The 19,419-nt window shown below is 46.6% G+C and overlaps 1 protein-coding gene across 1 annotated transcript in view; it reads left to right on the top strand.

The window, feature by feature from the left end:
- ep300a (EP300 lysine acetyltransferase a) overlaps positions 1-19,419 on the top strand; it is a 34,740-nt gene that overhangs the window by 6,757 nt on the left and 8,564 nt on the right. The window contains exons 4-23 of the mRNA XM_084456415.1: positions 1,243-1,573; positions 2,427-2,540; positions 2,850-3,092; positions 3,424-3,526; positions 3,811-3,927; positions 6,503-6,620; positions 9,047-9,134; positions 9,614-9,694; positions 11,954-12,039; positions 13,246-13,398; positions 13,546-13,977; positions 14,671-15,100; positions 15,222-15,340; positions 15,601-15,840; positions 16,379-16,467; positions 17,416-17,496; positions 18,305-18,361; positions 18,593-18,670; positions 18,818-18,885; positions 19,129-19,279. Coding sequence (XP_084312541.1) covers positions 1,243-1,573; positions 2,427-2,540; positions 2,850-3,092; positions 3,424-3,526; positions 3,811-3,927; positions 6,503-6,620; positions 9,047-9,134; positions 9,614-9,694; positions 11,954-12,039; positions 13,246-13,398; positions 13,546-13,977; positions 14,671-15,100; positions 15,222-15,340; positions 15,601-15,840; positions 16,379-16,467; positions 17,416-17,496; positions 18,305-18,361; positions 18,593-18,670; positions 18,818-18,885; positions 19,129-19,279 — 3,179 coding nt within the window. The remainder of the gene's footprint in view (positions 1-1,242; positions 1,574-2,426; positions 2,541-2,849; positions 3,093-3,423; positions 3,527-3,810; positions 3,928-6,502; positions 6,621-9,046; positions 9,135-9,613; positions 9,695-11,953; positions 12,040-13,245; positions 13,399-13,545; positions 13,978-14,670; positions 15,101-15,221; positions 15,341-15,600; positions 15,841-16,378; positions 16,468-17,415; positions 17,497-18,304; positions 18,362-18,592; positions 18,671-18,817; positions 18,886-19,128; positions 19,280-19,419) is intronic.

The following is a 19,419-nucleotide window of genomic DNA, read 5'->3' as shown; positions in this document are numbered from 1 at the left end:
CAGAGGAGTGGAGGAAAGGCGCCTCCACTCCATTAACATTCTAGTTGAAGAGCCATATGTGATATTACCACCAATTTTATCACTGCAGGAATGCAAAACCAATATAAACAATGCAGGCTACCGCAACTATTATTTTAATCGCACATAAAATTTAATTTCCATCTCACTTTATCCCTTAGGAACGTCAGACCAGCCTATTCAAGTTAGGTCTTTGTGATATTTTGATCTCCTTTTATTAGGCTACCATGTTGTATCCCACATTATAAACGGTGTTAGCAGTAGCCTAGAACAGCATTTTTAGTTGCAATGTTAATTATCAGGTAAAATACCCGACCCGTCTCAGATCCCGGGTCTCTCTACTAATCTGGCTCTTGAACATGCACTGGGTAGGGTCTGCAATATCTCTGACAAAAACAGGTCGGAATATACATTTAAAAAAATCTTCAGAACCAATAGGATTCTTGGGCCCATTAGGATTCGAGTCCGTCATTGTAGACCCGTGAAGACCTCTAGTCCACACTCCTGTAGTCTATTACGACTGCTCTTCAGTACTCAAAGATTCTGTTATTAGTTATGAAAAAGTCCCACATGTTAGAATATTGGTAAATGCCAGAATGGGGAAAAGGTGGGGTTTAAGAAGAAATGCTTTGTAAGAAATATTTAACTTTGTTTGTGCATGAGACTCATTGAGCTTTGGAAATCCAGCCACTGTCCTCCCCTGAGATTAGAAATTTAGAATAGGGAAAGTGTCACCAGCCGGATAAAACATAATACACTTTAGAATCAGAATCCCTTTTATTAGCCAAGTATTTGTATAAGAGGAAAGTGACTAATACAAAAAGACAAGATATCAAAACACAAGGCATTCACAATATATTAAAATACAGGAACAATATTTAAAAGTGTTAGCAGCAATATTTAAAAGAAGTATATTATAATGCACATGTTGCATAAATAAGATACTAAATGCTTGTGGCGCAGGAACGTCAGCTCAATGTGTATATGTGTGTGGGTGTGTGTTTTATGTGTGTGTGAGTGGAAGGGTGGAGCAGGGTGGATGGAGGGGGTAGTGGAGGTCCCAGAGTCAGTGAGAGGCAGGGGGCTTGTTACCACTAGGGAGAATGCATAATGGGTGGGGGACAGCATGTTTACTGTGCACTTGTTGAATACTGTCTCAGAGGGACCCTGGGCTGTGATTTGTCCGATTTATCCCTATTTCTCTTCCCCCAACCCTTCCTCTAGGCCTCCCAGCAGCAGTCTCCTGCAGGAGTGGGCGGGCCGGGTGGAGCCCCTGGGGGCGGGGCTACAGGGATGGTCCCCAACACCCAGGGAGGCCTAGTCGGCCCCTCCGTGTCCGCTGCCGCCGCGGCGGCTGCCGGGGCACCCCCTACGGCCGACCCGGAGAAGCGCAAGCTGATCCAGCAGCAGCTAGTGCTCCTGCTCCACGCCCACAAGTGCCAGCGGCGGGAGCAGGCCAACGGGGAGGTGCGCCAGTGTAACCTGCCTCACTGCCGCACCATGAAGAACGTCCTCAACCACATGACCCACTGCCAGGCCGGCAAGTCCTGCCAGGGTGAGTCGGAGAAGTGTGTGTGTGTGTGTGTGTGTGTGTGTGTGTGTGTGTGTGTGTGTGTGTGTGTGTGTGTGTGTGTGGGTGTGGGTGTGGAAGGGGGGTTGAATGGAGATTAGGGTTGCCACAGTTATCGGTGTTACAGTGTTAACGGAGTTACTCGGTGTTCAGGTATACACCAGTTATACACAGCTGCTTTACTTGCCCACTGGCCCCACCGTCGTGTTGCTTTTAGTTCATTTTCGTGTATCGGCGCCCCAAAAAATAGTAAGCGTGTTATCAATACTTGGTGTCAACAGATGCTACAATTGTAATGAAAGTGTCTGCTCTGCTCCCCTCTCCCTCACTCCCTTGGCACGCGCAGGCAGAGCGAGTCGCAGGCTCGCAAACAAAGTAGCGGTGTTAGATTTCACTTAACACATGACGAGAGTCGAGAGCCTCTCAGCCTCTCTCAGCCTTCGAACACCTCTGCAAAGTTTGCAAACTATTTTAAATTTAAACTGACGCGGCGGTAAGTCCAAAGTAACGCTCTCGTTGCCATGTCTGTTTTATTGCAAACAATTTGTAATGTTCTTAAAAAGCCATTCAAATTAAGTCGTTTAAAGAAGAAAAAAAAAGATGTGCGCGGATGGGGCGGAGCAGACGCTTGTAGAATGTTAGGCGTTACCAGTAACACCGGTGTTGTTGTGAGTTTATTAACCAGTATGAAAAATTCCTCACGGTGGCGTCCCTAATCGAGATATGCCAGAACGGGTAATTTGCAGATATGATGTGATTGTTTTCGGCTACTTACAATATCTTTTCTCCATCCACTCCTTTCTCTCCATCCTTCTCTTCCGCTCCTCTCCTCCCACAGTGGCTCACTGTGCGTCGTCCAGACAGATCATCTCCCACTGGAAGAATTGCACGCGGCACGACTGTCCTGTCTGCCTGCCGCTGAAGAATGCTGGAGACAAGAGGAACCAGCAGTGTGAGTGTCTGTATCTGACCACACTTCCATCTATCTCCGTATCTGTCTGTCTGTAATCTATGTACGTCTCTGTCTTCGTGTCTCCTCTGTGTTTTATGCGTCTGCTTCGGACCGCGCTGCACGTATCCTCTATCAAGGATAGAAGAACTATCGTTCTTCGTCCCTCTCCGTCATAGTAGAGCCGGAATTTACCTAGTGTGATTTTATGAATGTGTAGAGGCATTTGGTTTGTTTTCTTGTCTATAAAGTGTGTATAACCTGAGTAGTAGCACCTGTAACCAACCCCCCTCCCTCCCTGCCCCCCCACAGCCCTACTCGGCGCGGCGGGCGTGGGTCTGGGCAGTTCCCTTGGAGGGTCGGTACCAGGAGGCCAGCCCAGTGCCCCCAACCTCAACCCCCCCAGCCAGATCGACCCCAGCTCCATCGAACGGGCCTATGCAGCTCTGGGCCTCACCTACCAGGGCACCCAGCCCCAGGCTGGCCAGACCAGCATGCCCGGGGCACAGGGGGGGCTGCAGGGACAGCCGGGTATGAGGCCCCTCAACCCCATGGGTGAGCAATCTCTGCTGCCGTTTGTTTCTTTCTTCCCCAGCTGTGTTCACTTCAGTTGTAGAGAACATAATGAGCTGTTGGTATGTAAAAAAAGAAAAAAAAAAAAGAAAGTGCCAGCCAGCTTTATGCACTTTACTTAATGCACTGGAGACATTACAAAATGTCTCCAGCTGTATTGTGTTGTGTGTGGTCTCTTCAAGGGTCACATCAGTGAAGTCATTGCAAACAAACTATTTTTATGGGAAGCAAAGTGTTGGTTGTGTATGTGTGTGTCTGTGAGTTGTCTGTGGTCTGTTGTGCAATATCTCTTCTCTTCCTCTTGCTTGTGCAGGGGGTAACCCAATGGGAGTGAATGGAGGAGTGGGGGTTCCACCCCAGAACCAGCAGAACCTGCTCCAGGACACCATGCTGCACCTCAACATGAACTCCCAGGGGTAAGGAGGAGCAACGTACACACTCTTACCACAACACACACACACACGTTGACTAAGCCGACTTTTGGGGACATTGTATTGACTTAAATTCATTCCATATCGCCTTACCGTGACCGTAACCCCAACCCCAAAACCCAATTGGGGACACAATTTGACATGGCGTCCCCAGTCAACTGGTTTCATGCCCAACATTTGTCCAAAATGTGGCCTAAATCAGGAACATGCGGGCACACACACACCACTCTATTATTTCCATTAATAAACCCCTTTCTCCTCCCTCTCAGTCTGATGAACGACGGTGGCTCCATGCCCACTGCGACTCCTCCCTCCAGCGCAGGCATGAGGAAGAGCTGGCATGAGGACATAACTCAGGACCTCCGAAACCACTTGGTCCACAAACTGTAAGTGTCAGAAACAGGAACCGAGTAAATACGTATCAGGGCCCAAAACGTACCAGATCAGTATTTTATGTAATACGTTAATAACTTAAGTTAAATTGAAATAGGCTTTAGTACAAGTAATTTATTTCCAGAGTGGGTTATTTGCTTTGCACGGAAATAAGCATTAAGCACATTTGGCCAGTAGGGTAGGCTGTCCTGAATAGCATTTTACTCTTTGGTGTTTCCGAACAAATACCGAGTACTTTCAAAAAAACAGCTAGGTGGCAGCATTGCATAGTCTAAATTATTAAGCCTATTTAGCTTGGAAGCCAGACTCATCGCAAAAACTACTAGTTTTCATTTCAGATTTTCTGGACTTTCAGCCGCCCAGAACGATTTGTTTACCCAGAAAATGGGGCACCAATCAGGAGGCTGCATTTTAACTGCTGTTCCGCCCCCAGTCCCTGATTGGTTGATGACGAGAAATACAACGTGAGTCCGCTAGTAGAACGAAGCAATGAGCGGTAACGTTAACGTTAGAAGAATAAACAGCCATAAGTGCAGTTATTGCAGAAATGGACTCAATAACAACAATTTAAGAACAAAGAGTGTGCACGACATGCAGGACAGGACATTGCAAAGTCATTACAGTGCAAATACAAAATACAGAATACAAAAAACAGTGCAAACAAAATACAGTGGATTTGGCAAGTTTGATCTGCGTTTTGTTACGCTGATTGGCTGAAGGAGTTTGTCTGTCAAAGCAAGTATTCCCGCCCACTCAAATCGTTCTGGTCGCCTTTTAGTCCAGACTCTATCATGAAAACTTTATTTTTTCCGCGATGAGTCTGGCTTCCAGGCTAAAGCCTACCGGCCGTGACAAGCTGCTGCTGAGCAAGTAATATGCAACAACAGTCATTGTTGCAACAATTTTTTATTAATTGAGCGAACAAGTTTCAACAGAACAGTTGCTTAGGCCAGCTAATTGGCAGGCTATGCCTTCAAATAGGCCTAAACGATAAGCTACATAAAAAAACAACAAACCAAGATAATGTAATGTCATTTAACTACAGTGAAGGTGAATAAACAAACACACGACCATGCAGCTCCACAAGCTGTCAAATGAAAAACTGCTTAGAAAGATTTATAGTAGTTTATGTAGTTTTCACACTCCAAACATTTAATGGAAACACACGATTCGTATTTCTTATAATGCGCATTTCCCAAAGATTCGAATCACTTTTAGATGGAAACAAGGTTATAGGCCTAGTTAGACACCCCCTATAACGACTCATAAAGTTTGTTTGCTCATAACCTGAGGCGACAACTAGGCCAACAAGCCCTACAGAGTCAACCTGGCTACCTGGCTAGCAAAGATAGAATGATATAAAGCCATGCTTAAAATAAGAAGTAGCCTACTCGTAATCTTCACATTCTGTAGGAAACACTTTGTGTATGCAACACAAATAACGTTTCTCACGTAGGTCTTGCGCTAGCCTACTCAAGATTTGCTGCGCTTCAAGTGAGCCCGGAACACAAGCTTATCTACATTTTCCAGCAGAAGTGAATTCCTCCATTTATTAACGATTTAGCCCTCCCTGGAAAATATTGTTTCTGAAGGCGTTGGGGTCGCTGGGATGCGAAGGCAATGTTTTGCTGCCAATGCCAGTCTCTGGTAGCGGTCTGTGTTGTTCTTCCACCATGCAAGTGGAATCTGGTCTTTGTAAGAGCATGTGTTGCAGCATTTTGAATCAGTTGGGGTTGACTAATCGATTTTTTGGGTAGTTCAGACAGGAGAGCGTTACAATAATCCAACCTGCTAGTAATTAAAGCATATATTAGTCTTTCAGTATCAGTCTGGGAGAGGAAAGGTTTCACCATGGCAAAGTTTCTTAGGTGATAAAATTAGGCCTGGCATTTGGTATTCAGTGAAAGTGTTTTCAGTGCACCGATAGTGTCTCTTTTTCACCTTTTTCACCAGTAATCAATACTTCAGTCTTGTCCTGGTGGAAGCTCTGTGACATCGACACATTTTTAGTAATACATTATATCAAAAGGTCAACTGAGGTGTAGTCAAGGGGTGTCACAGAAATATAGAGCTGGGTGTCATCAGCATAGCTACAGTAGCTAATGTTCTCATGACATTGCGTAGGGGTAACAGACTGAAAACTAAATAGCCCTAGAATTGATCCTTGTGGGACCCCACATGTTTTTTGAGCTGTGGTCACCAAGGACGACAAACACTCAACAGCCAATTGAATAAGTCCTGAACCAGTCAAGGACTGGACCAGAGAGGCCGACCCAGTTCTCAAGTCTTCTAACAAGGATATTTTGTAAACTCTGCATACTCATATTTTGAAGCCTGGGACATGTATATGAGTATACAAGGAGTGGTCCGAACATTGCTGGCATGAGAAAGGAGCAAAGCCGAACACCTTGCTAAACATTTCTCTGTTTCAGTTGTCATAGGCAGCTTAGCTGCGTGGAAGAGAAGGTGCTATGTGTATCCTTAGATGTTTGATTCACTGCCGTTGTAATATAATGTGTGGAATCAAATAAAGTATTCAAATGTGTGTGTGTGTGTGTGTGTGTGTAGTGTTCAGGCCATCTTCCCCACTCCGGACCCCGCAGCTCTGAAGGACAGGCGGATGGAGAACCTGGTGGCTTACGCCAGGAAGGTGGAGGGGGACATGTACGAGTCGGCCAACAGCAGGGTAAGGACAAGGCTTAAAGGATAAGGACACTGAATTTCATGTTTAGCCCTATGCCTGGCTTCCCTGGCATGTATCTGACTAGTACAGGTTAAAATATTTCTCTTTTGTGCAGTACAGTGTTCTGTGTGAATAACGTTGGCGCGCGCACCCTGGCTCATTGCTAGCTATGGGCACACTCGAAAAACTCTAAAGTATGATGTACGTGGATTTCAAGTTCAGGAATTACATGGTTTATACTTACCAAGCTCTGAAGTCGTCCTGTAAACATCAAAGGTCCTTTCGCCTCTGCATTTCGAAACAACAGTAACTTGTAAACGGTACTAATTTCACCGAACATACAACAGACATCCCTTCACGCTGTAACCTCCGAAATTCATCCGAATCCAAATTTCGCGGAGGTTTACAGCGTGACGGGATGTGTGTTCCATCTGTTGTACGTGTTATGCCCTAGTCCCAGTCCCGTGTCCTGGCGCGGATCAAGCTGTATTTCAAATTATTTTCACATTTGGCTAGGGCTGACCTCGATTGCTTGATTTGTCAATTGTTTGGTTGAAATGCTCTCGTCCAGCCATGATTCTATTGGTCAACAATCGCAAAGCTTATACTTTGTTGGACAAAAAATACATAACACTAATAAAATAGATGGGCGAAATGGGAGCGTTTTGAATAACCTAAACACGGAACATCATTTTACAGCCCTGAGTGGGATTGTAGGATTTCAGCGCTGGGAGCTCTCCCTACCCCAAGTCACAGGCATGCATTCTGTCTCTCCTGCTTGCAAAATCATCCGTTTGTTTCCTAATTATATGGTTTATATTAAGACATCAGGTAAAACGTCCCATGTCCATAACTTTGTGTTGTCTGTAATGTTATTGCGGAAGGCACTAGCGCCGTTTTCATTACATTTTCATAGCCGACACAACAGAAAGAAGAAGCCTGAACCCCACAAAGAAAAAGTTTGTAGTAGGTTACATTCTTACAACAAAAATATATAAGCAGTGGAAAAAAGAAAAGTCTTCAGGCTTGTTTTAAAAGAACCAAGAGTTGCAGCAGACCTGCAGTTTTCTGGAAGTTTGTTCAAGATATGTGGGGCATAAAAACCGAATGCTGCTTCTCCATGTTTTGTTTTAACTCTGGGGACAGAAAGCAGACCTGTGCCAGACAACCTGAGGGGTCTGGATGGTTCATAGCGTATGAGCAGATCACAAATATATTTAGGCCCTAGACCATTAAGTGCTTTGTAAACCAACAGCAGTATTTTAAAGTCAATTCTTTGACAGACAGGAAACCAGTGTAAAGACCAGTGTAAAGAACTGGAGTGATGTGATCCACTTTCTTAGTCTTAGTGAGGACTCGAGCAGCAGCGTTCTGAATCAGCTGCACTTACTCATCGCTTGTATGGGATTATAGTCTCCTGGTGATATGGTGATATAAATTTGTGTCGTCTGCATAGCTATGGTAACATATTTTGTTGTTTTCTATAATTTGAGTTAGTGGGAGCATGTAAATGTTGAACAGAATGGGCCCCAGGATAGAGCCTTGGGGAACTCCACAGGTCATTTTTGTCAGCTCAGATTTGTAATTGCCTATAGGCACAAAATAGTCCATGTCCTTTAAGTAGGATTCAAACCAATCTAACACTGTACCAGAAATTCCCAGGCAATTTTCCAGTCGGCCTAGTAGTATGTTGTGGTCTACCGTGTCGAACGCAGCGCTGAGATCCAGTAATACTAAGACTGAGATTTTGCCATTATCTGTGTTTAAATGGATGTCATTATATACCTTAATTAGAGCAGTCCCAGTGCTGTGGTGTGGTCGAAATCCTGACTGGAAGACATCAAAGCCATTACTTAGTGCCAGGAAGTTATTCAGTTGTTGGAAAACAACCTTGTCAATTATTTTGCTTAAAAAATGGAGGTTTGATATGGGCCTATAATTGTTCATTTGTGAGGTGTCTAGATTATTCTTTTTTAAGAATGGCTTGATAACTGCAGTTTTCAGGGTTTGCGGGAACACACCTAAAAGAAGAGATGTGTTTACAATTTGTAATAAATCAGAGGCCATGCAGTTGGATACAGTTTTGTAGAAGTCTGTAGGTAGAACATCAAGGCAACAGGTGGAGGATTTCAGATATTGATAAAAGATTACCGAAGCTGATGATGACGACATTATTTATGCATCATTTTTCTGTCTGCATCCTCATGCCAGTTGTGCCCAGAGGAGCTACCAGATGTGACAAATAAGGGGGTGGGCTTTGCATCAGCAGTTTGAAATGGGACCCCCCATCTTTTAAGTTTTTAAATGCTGCTTAATACCTTTCCAGTCTTCAGCTAGGTCAAGGCCTCAGTGGTTCATTTCATTTATATTCTCTCCATTCTTCCCCTCTCTCTCACGTCTCTTCCCCCGCCTCCCTCTGTGCTCTCCAGGCGGAGTACTACCACCTGCTGGCGGAGAAGATCTACAAGATCCAGAAGGAGCTGGAGGAGAAGAGGAGGACGCGGTTGCAGAAGCAGGGTATGATGAGCGGCCAGCCTGGCCCTGGCATGCCCACTACGGGACAAACACCCAGTGGACTGCCTCCTAGTGAGTGGACAGGACACACACATAAGTAGGCTTGTAAACACACACACGCACCCGCGCACACACACACACATACGGGCCAGCCCCCCAATGGACTGCCTCATAGTGATTGAATAAGAGACACCGTTCACACACACACACACACACACACACACACACACACACACACACACAGACGGGCCAGCCCCCCCAATTGACTGCCTCACAGGGATTGAATAAGAGACACGTGCACACACACACACAGACACACACACACACACACACAACTACAACCCAGTCAGTTGAGGGGACACTTGCTTTATAACTTAAGACACACCGGTGCATGAAGTAGCATAAAGTCTGTACCACATGCATTCATTTGTTCCCATCCCTCTTTCTCCTCTTCTCTCTTCTTCTCTCCTCCCCCACTGTAGACGGGCCTCTCCCTGACCCATCTCTGGTGCGGCCCACTGGACCCGGCCAGATGGTGAACAGGATGCAGAACCCGGCTGCAGGTAGGTTCATGGGAACAGGGAGGGACGCTCTCTGCTCCTACATGGAGCCTTTCTCGGCCCTGGTCCAGCAGAGGTTGCCATTTTGGGCTTGTTTGGTTGACATTAATCTTTCTGTGACTTTGTGAGATCTACCAGAGCAGTAGTTGACTTATTCTCAGTGTTTGTGACACAATACATATAGATATATATAATTCAGAGGCTGCTGTGTGTGTATTAGGGATGTGCACAACTCACATTTTTCATAGTCAATTAATCGGTGGTATGAACGATTAATCAATTAATTAAGTTTTTCGCCGACATTTGAGAGATTTGATTCCAACGTTTTAAAAAGTGTTTATTTGAATGAAAACATTTTAAGACCACAATTCCATTGATTTTGACGCTGTAATTTAGCCCCCATTCAAATCAATATAGCGCTACAGAACGGATGATGCACGACATTAGTTCAGTTCAATTTTAATATTTTTTAAAGGATGTTTATTTGAATGAAAAAAATTAATGACCACAATTTGACCAAAATCGATTAGTGACCAAAAATCGACTCGACCGCCATGAACGATTAATCGATTAATAAAACAGAAGTCCTCATTTTAGGTCCTGAGAGCTTATCTGAGAAAGCACAGCAGTGTATCGGTCCATTAGCAGCTAATGTGAAGCAAGCCTCCAAAAACCTCTTCTTTGACCAGCACATGAACTTTGAGCTACATGTTAAGAAAGTGGTCCAATCTGGTTTCTTCCAATTAAGGAACTCTTCTAAAATCAAAGCTGTTTTATCCCCCCCAAGATCTGTAAAAAAATCTTTCGCGCTTTTGTTTCCTCCTGCCTGGACTATTGTAATGCACGGTTTACCTCCCTGACTCGCTCCTCTGTATCTCGACTCCAGTTGGTCCAAAATGCAGCAGCTAGACTTTTAACTAACACTGGTCGCAGGTCACATATCACACCTGTGTTGGCCTATCTGCACTGGCTACCTATTGGCTGTAGGATTGATGTTAAGATTCTTTTAATCACATATAAAGCATTGCACGGAATGGCCCCACTTTATATTTCCGAGTTACTATGTCCCCTGGCTACAGTGCAAACTCAGAGGTCTCTTAGGTCTACTGACCAAGGCCTTCTTGCTGTCCCAAAATCAAGATTAAAAACTAAAGGTGACCGGGCATTTGCAGTAGTGGCCCCCACCCTCTGGAACAGTCTTCCCATAGACATAAGGAACGCAGAGTCAGTGGATGGATTTAAGCAGCTGCTTAAAGGAGTAGTAAAGGGAAAAATCATGTGTAGCCCTCTTTTAAGGTTACTTATGATCATATACAATGGTTCAGATCAAAAAGTTGACAAAACTAGCACTTTTGAGAAAGTGATAATTGCTCTACCACCGTTTAGGTCATACAATGGATGTGGGTGGGTACCTTGAAAAATCATTCGAAAACATGTTCTCGATTTCAAAGACAAGCTCAGCGAGGGGGTAATTAGTGTTCTGACATCAAATTTGCTACAAAGTATGAATCCTGTAGGGTTTTATTGATCATTTTATGAAATCCATTGACTTGTATTGACGCGACTGTTGTAGATGTGTAGATCAATCCGCAGAGGGGATTCAGGAAGTGGAACTACTTACGGTAGCTATTGTTATTGTTAATGTTGCTAGGCTACCTAGTTTGCGGAAGTTTACACACGTATGTGCTGCGACTAAATAGTTCAAAAAAAAAAAAAGCCTTGAAGATGAACTAGAATCTTACTTTATGCCAAATTATATGTCAGAACGCCAACTAACACCTCGATGAGTTTCTTTTCTTTGAAATTGAGAGTTTAACATGTTTTTTGAATGATTTTTCACGGAGCCCACCCACATCCATTGTATGACCAAAACGGTGGTAAAGCAATTATCAAACTTTCTCAAACATGCTAGTTTTGTTTTGATCTGAACCATTGTATATGATCATAAGTAACCTTAAAATAGGGCTTAACATGATTTTTCGCTTTACTACTCCTTTAAAACCCACCTGTACCGCAAACATTTTTCTATGTGATACAGTTTTAAAACTTGTATTGTTCTTATATGTCTTGTATTTCTTTATCCTGATTTTTCCTTTGCTGGTGATTGTGTATGTCTCTTATTTTAAATCTGTACAGCACCTTGTAAACCTGGTTTTGAAAGGTGCTTTATAAATAAAATGTATAACTTACTTACTTACTAATTGGACCCACCACTAGTGTGTATGTTGTAACCCTCCACCTTCCTGGTTTTGGGTCCTCCAGGGATGAACCAGTTCAGCCAGATGGGGATGCAGTCTCTGGGCCAGAGATCCACCCCTCCCCTCGCCCTAGGAACCCCTGGCAACCAGGTCAGTCTCCTCCCCACCTCCTTCAACCTCTTCTCCTCTCCAATGACGCCTCTTAAAATCCTGTTCTGTCACCGGCAAATGTTTCCGTCCAGACAGACCTTCGTTAGCTGTTCATCTCTGACTCCGTCCCCATGACCGCTGACTGTACCGGACATATGCACGCGCTGCACACACATCACAACGGCACACACATCGTATATATAAAACATTATACTCTGTACACATACTGTATATACAGTCATCGCGCTCTATTTTGTATATTGTATTTTGCACTGTCCTGTCTTTGCACTGTCCTGTCTTGTCCCTGCACCCTGTCTAATGTTGTCTCCATCTGTGTTATGCTCCATTGACCAAAGCAAATTCCTAGTATGTGTAAAACTGATTCTGATCTCCACCACTGTATAGAGAGATAGACGTGCACCGGTTCACACGGTCACTCGCTGGGAAAAGCAGGGCTCCCACGGGGCATGGAAATCCTTGAAAGTTTGTGAATTTGAGGAGGGGAATATCAAGGCCTTGAAATTTTAATTTCGCTAAGCGAACCTGCAAAGGCAAATTCCAGGATGCGTGGCTTGATAAAGACATCTACAAAAAATGTCTGCTTAAAGATTCACTGGACATGCATATGGCCCGATGAACAGCCTCCCTACTAGCATAGTATGTAAATACATGCATATGGCCCGATGAAGAGCCTCCCTACTAGCACAGTACGTAAAGACATGCATATGGCCCGATGAAGAGCCTCCCTACTAGCACAGTACGTAAAGACATGCATATGGCCCGATGAAGAGCCTCCCTACTAGCACAGTACGTAAAGACATGCATATGGCCCGATGAAGAGCCTCCCTACTAGCACAGTACGTAAAGCCGACGGGACACATTGGTCGTAGGTTGGTAAATTGCGACGGTACCAACAGCTGAAGTTGTCGACACCGTGCCTATATAGTCGCAAAATAACGTACCTCAAGGAGACTGCATGGCAGCGTTGCTGTCACTGCTGCTGAAATACGTAACTACGATGTAATTATAAAAATGTGCACCTTGATCCGCATCTCAAACTATGCCGCATTGGGTCCTTGAATTTGAGGGAATTGGGCCTTGAAAGTCCTTGGAAGGTCCTTGAATTAATTTGATGTTGCAGAAGGTGTGGGAACCCTGGTTAAAAGTGTCATGGTCATTTATAAACCGTCTCTCTGTCCTGTGTAGATGGCAATGGGGGGTCCCAGGATGGGCCAGCCCAATGTGGCCCAGCTCCAGAACCAGTACCTGTCTCAGGGCCAGTTCCCCGGGTCCGGACCCGGGCTTGGCGCGGGCCAGCCTGGCATGGCGCAGCCTGGCACACAAGGAAGCATGGCCCAGGTGAGAGAGGTGTGGGCGCGTTTGTTTATTAGAGACAGAACCCCTTCGAGAAGTCTGGTCATACATAATGCCTGTAATGTCCCTGATGACAAAGTGTACTAACCTCCCCATCTGGACCTCTCTACCCTGGTCTCTCTCTCCCTGCAGACCCAGATGGGTACTCCTCCCTCTCTCCCGGTCAGTAGTCCCCTAGCTCAGCCCGGCTCTGTCGGTGGCCCCAGCGGGGTCCCTTCGGTGGGGCCCCACGGCCCCCAGAGCGTCGGCTCCGCCCCCCAGCAGCCCAACTCCCTCCCTCACCTGGCCGCCATGCGCCAGAGTTCGCCGTCCCCCGCCCGCAGTCGCACGCCCACCCCCCACCAGACCCCGCCCAGGCTAGCCGGCTCCCAGACGCCCCAGCCCCACACACCCAACCCGGCCCAGCTGGCCCCGCCTCCGGCCCCCCAGGCCCAGCAGTTCAGCCAGGGCCCGGGCTCCAACAAGCCCATGCAGCAGCAGCAGCAGCCAGGCGCGGGCTCCACTACTCCGTCTCACCCTGGCCTGGCCTCCACACCCCACGCCGCCCAGCACCCACGCACTCCGGTGAGCCTCCGTTCCAGTCGGAAACCTTTTACCGTTCCCTGAGGGGTAATAACGTCTAATGGACCTGAGTGTATTCAGCCCGGTTCCCTGCGGGCTCGTTTATATATAAAACACACTATAATATGCCAGTTTTTGGCAATGGTGTGTTCTAGGGTTGTCAAAAGTGCCATGAAATTGAGTTTGAATATATTCGAATTCATTTAGTAGAGTTCGAACGATATTCGAATTTATACATTTATAAAAATTAAAAAAAGAGATTTTTCATGAATATAATAGCCTAATAAAATAACCCTTGACTGTAATGTTGTACTGTGAACACTGTTACCCCTCGCTGAGGTGTTAACTTTCATCTTTCGATAAGGTGCTGGGTCTGGATTATTGGATTATTGCCCGTAAATAAATTGTTGCCTATAAATGTTCTGTTATTAATGTAAATCGCTGCATAATTTGATAAACAATATTATTTATTAATATTACAATATTCGAACTCTCAAATTTAGGTTCGAACTTCTTTAAAAAAAAAATATTAATTTATTTTTTTCGAACTTTGATTTTTTTTGACAGCCCTAGTGTGTTCACAACATGGGGCCCAGGCGTTAACGGTCCTATCAGCTACTGAGGTCTCTAACCTATCTCACCACACATCCTGCCATTTCCCTTTCGTGACATCGTATTCTATCGTTCCTCCCCCAGCTGTCTCAGAAAGGCTCGTTCCTGGCGGACAGCCAGGCGATGACCCCCGCCTCCGTCAGCAGCCTGGACGCCTCCCAGCAGGCCCACGCCGACGCCACCCCTCGCCCCAAGACGGAGGGCAAGCGCAAGCAGCAGCAGGAGGAGGACGAGGAGGAGGAGGACGACGATGAGGACGGGGGCGGCTGCTCCAAGGGAGGGAAGCTGGCCAACATGAAGGCCGAGGAGAGACCCATCAAGTTGGAGCTCAAGAAGGAGGACTGCTCGGACGAGGGGGGGAAAGGCCTCCCCATGGACACGGCGGCGCTGTCTGCCTCGTCGTCGGGGGTGAAGACGGAAGACAGGAAGCCGGAGATCAAGAAGGAGCCGAAAGTGGAAGAGGAGGCATCGGAGTCGGGCGGGGCACAGTCCGGTGCCCAGGTTAAGAAGAAGAGTACGTGTTAAACTCTCTTGTCTTTTTCGCTCCTTTTCAGGAGCTTTTCTCTGTGTGTCGTCGCGTATCACAGCCTCAGCAGGCGGAAGTCCTAATCTCTTGTGGGGTTTCTCTCCTCCAGTCTTCAAGCCCGAGGAGATGCGCCAAGCCCTCATGCCCACGCTGGAGTCTCTGTACAAACAGGACCCCGAGTCCCTGCCCTTCAGGCAGCCTGTGGACCCCCAGGTGCTGGGTATTCCGGTGAGCCCTCCTGCCTGGCCCTGCATTCAGCTGCCTTCATCCCTCGCAACACACACACTCTCTCACACACACACACACACACACACATCTTCTCCACCTATTTATTTTGCCACGACCAACTACGTAACGTTAACCTCCCTATGGCGATCCCGTCTGTTGACATGCTCCTTTCATACCGCAACCGACCGAATATCGCCCCCCCCCACCCCCCCACCCTTAATGTTTATCAGCACTAACACTGCTCCTCGGTTCTCCCCCAGGACTACTTTGACATCGTGAAGACGCCCATGGACCTGTCCTCCATCAAGCGCAAGCTGGACACGGGCCAGTACCAGGAGCCCTGGCAGTACGTGGACGACATCTGGCTCATGTTCAATAACGCCTGGCTCTACAACCGCAAGACGTCGCGCGTCTACAAGTACTGCTCCAAGCTGGCCGAGGTGTTCGAGTCCGAGATCGACCCGGTCATGCAGAGCCTGGGCTACTGCTGCGGACGCAAGGTGAGACGGCGGGGGGTGGAGGAGTGGAGGAGAGGGAGGGAGGGAGAGACTGAGGGTAGACGGAGCGAGAAAGAGGTGCAGGAATGGGAGACGAGGGAGGTGGAGGGAGGGAAGGAGTGAGGAGGAGAGAGGGAATAGGGGGAGATACTGGGCCTGGCGGAGTGCTGGTGGAGGTGCGAGTTAGAACTCCGAACACAAACGCCCGCGTGTGTGACGAGGAGGAGGAGGCGGAGGGCGTATGTGCAGGCAGTTCCAACTGGCTCATGGGAGTGAGCCTCAGCCAGCGTCGTCCCTGTCATTCCTCCCCCATATCTGGTTTCAGGACTCCTAAACCCTCCTAAAGCGCCTGCTATATTTGAGTCTGCACATGAATAACTCTGTGATTCAACGCTATTATAACCAGCTGACTCAAGCATCCGCTTTAGACAAACGCGACCAAAGTGGGGGTTTAAGGGGAGCTGAGAGTTTGGGTGCACTGTCTGAACTCGCATTGTTCTTTTCCTTAATTCCTGTCTTTCTCTTTCTTCTCCTCCCTCAGCTGGAGTTCTCTCCACAGACCCTGTGCTGCTATGGGAAGCAGCTGTGCACTATACCCCGAGATGTGGCCTATTTCAGCTACCAGAACAGGTACACACACACACACACACACACAGAGTTGTGCTTTCTTACAAACTGAAATTCTGTTTGAATTGTGTCAAATGTCTTTCCGTGGGATTAAAGGGTCGCCCCAATTTCATTTTTCCTGTTTTGATATCTACGTGCTGCTTTATTTCTGTGGCATTTCAACATTTGGTCCTTTCCTATCGGCCAAATTTTTGTTTACAGTTCATAGCAATAATTAGACACTCTTAACTTCCAACGTTGGTTAGTAGCTGTGAGCTACTCTGCAGTTTAACTTCATACCAACTGGTATTTTCCACCCAAGATTCCTTTTCTGCAATAAGAAAGGACTGAGGTTAAAATGCTGTTCGATTGAACAATCGGCTCTACCTTTGTTCATATCTGTTCAGTGTCTGCATTTGTCCCCATGCTTCCCGCCCCCTCCTTTCCCAGCTCCCTCCTCTCTCCTCCTCCTCCTCCCTCCTCCCTTCCCTGTCCCAAGTTGGTGCAGCTACTGCCTGGTGTAGCTGTGATGATTGTGCTCATCTCCTCGTGTCCAAACGCTAATCTGTGCTTTGCCTCGCCTCTCTGCTCTGTGTTGTCCTCCTGGATGTCTGTCTTGTCGTCGTCCCCCCCCTCCCAAATCCCCCTTCTCACCTATCCACCTCCCTGTCTGTCCACACCCCCTCCCCCTCCTGGTGTCGATGCTTGTGATGTCTGCATTGGCTTGCTTTCGTCTCGACCAATCATGCACCTCCAACCCCCCCCTCTCCCCCTCCCACCCCCTCCTCTTCCAAATCCTCAATCATGATTGGCTGTTCTGACGACGACCCTCCCCTGCGCTGTCCGTGTGCCTGCTTGCCCCGCCTTGCCCTGCCCTGCCCTGATTGGTGGCTGACCTTCCGTGCCTGTCTGTGATTGGCTGTGCTGTGGGGAACGGTGTAGTTCACCAAAATTTGGGCTTCTTGCTAACAGGTACCACTTCTGTGAGAAGTGTTTCAACGAGATCCAGGGGGAGACCGTTTCCCTGGGAGACGACCCCTCCCAGCCACAGACGTGAGTACTCACTCCTCCATCCTACTGGTCTCTCCATTTAATCTCTCCATCCTACTGGTCTCTCTTCATTTAATCTCTCCATCCTACTGGTCATCTCTTCATTTAATCTCTCCATCCTACTGGTCTCTTCATTTAATCTCTCCATCCTACTGGTCTCTCTTCATTTAATCTCTCCATCCTACTGGTCATCTCTTCATTTAATCTCTCCATCCTACTGGTCATCTCTTCATTTAATCTCTCCATCCTACTGGTCATCTCTTCATTTAATCTCTCCATCCTACTGGTCATCTCTTCATTTAATCTCTCCATCCTACTGGTCATCCCTTCATTTAATCTCTCCATCCTCTGTTCATCTACCTTCCTTCACCCGTTTCGATTTAACTTTTAGTTTTTAGTTTAGTTTTTAGTTTTAGAAAATGCTTAGTTTTAGTTAAGTTTTTATTTGTTTCAGTATCAGTTTTAGTGAATTTTTCTTCTATGCTAGCCTTGTGAGACTATCCTGATCTCGCGAGCTAAAGTTGTTTCACTCCGTGCAAAACAAACCACCTGGCGCACATCAGGTTACTTCTGCGCAGGGGCACAGCTAAAGAACATGGAGGATCGATTTCATATCCACCCAAAATACTAGGCTTATGTATGAAATGAAAAAGATTAAAACTAAAGACATTTTCTCTATAATTTTAGTTTATATTATTTAGTTTTGTAAACACACAATAGTTTGTTATTCATAGTTATTTTTGTAAAGCATAGTTTTTACTTTTATTTGTTAACTAAAATGTTTTTTCACGCCTATTTTTTATCTTCTCAGGTCCATCAACAAAGAGCAGTTTGAGAAAAAGAAAAACGACACACTGGACCCCGAGTTGTAAGTCCACCCTTGAAATCTGCCACTTCATCTTGAATACTTCTTGTGTAAGGAGGTCGTGTACAGAAGCGCATTGCATCGCACTCTTTGGACAAATGCACTGTACGAGATGTGTGATTATGACGATTATATTGATTCATATGACTCACCTCCCTCTCCCTATGTCTCTGTCTGTCTGCCTGTCTGTCTCTGCCTGTCTGTCTCTGCCTGTCTGTCTCTGTCTGTCTGCAGGCTTGTGGAATGTATGGACTGTGGGCGTAAAATGCACCAGATCTGTGTCCTGCACAACGACACTATATGGCCTTTAGGGTAAGTCCGTCCGTCCGTCCGTCCGTCTGTCTGTCTGTCTGTCTGCCTTATCTGCCCGTCCCCCTGGCTGCCTTGACACCGTGCTACCTGTTCTCAGATGATTATGCTCAGCCTACCCTAACTGTCTGTCTTTCTCCAACTGGCCAGTTTTAATTGTGACGGCTGCTTAAAGAAGAGTAACAAGACGAGGAGAGAGAACAAGTATGCTTCCAAAAGTAAGTGTGGGGCCTCTTGTCTTTTAGGTTCGTCCCCTCTGGCCTCCAGCTAGCTCTGTCCAGATTCTCCCCTGAACCCGTTCATAACTACTTCCCTCTTCCCCTCTCTCTCGCCTACTCTTCCTGTACTCTACATTTCTCTCTCCCTCTCCCTCTCCCCCTCTCTCTCTCTCTCTCTCTCTCTCTCTCTCTCTCTCTCTCTCTCTCTCTTTTTCTCTCTCTCCCTCCCCCTCTCCCTCTCAGGGTTGCCCCAGACCAAGCTGGGTAATTACCTGGAGATCAGGGTGAACGACTACCTGAAGCGTCAGAACCACCCAGAGTCAGGTGACATCACCATCAGGGTGGTGCACGTCTCAGACAAGGTGGTGGAGGTCAAACCAGGCATGAAGTCCAGGTAGGAGAGTTTTACATCCATCAAACCTTCTATTTGACTCCCACTCAAGATGTGGAGTGCTGATGTTGGGAGCTGTTTGATTTTACTACATTGTGGTAGGACAGTGTATTTGAAAAGGGAAGTTCATCTGTGTGTGTGTG

The sequence above is a fragment of the Borostomias antarcticus genome (assembly GCF_949987555.1).
Source record: "Borostomias antarcticus genome assembly, chromosome: 22".
Classification (NCBI taxonomy): Eukaryota; Metazoa; Chordata; class Actinopteri; order Stomiiformes; family Stomiidae; genus Borostomias; species Borostomias antarcticus.
This window is presented reverse-complemented; position numbering and strand designations above follow the sequence as displayed.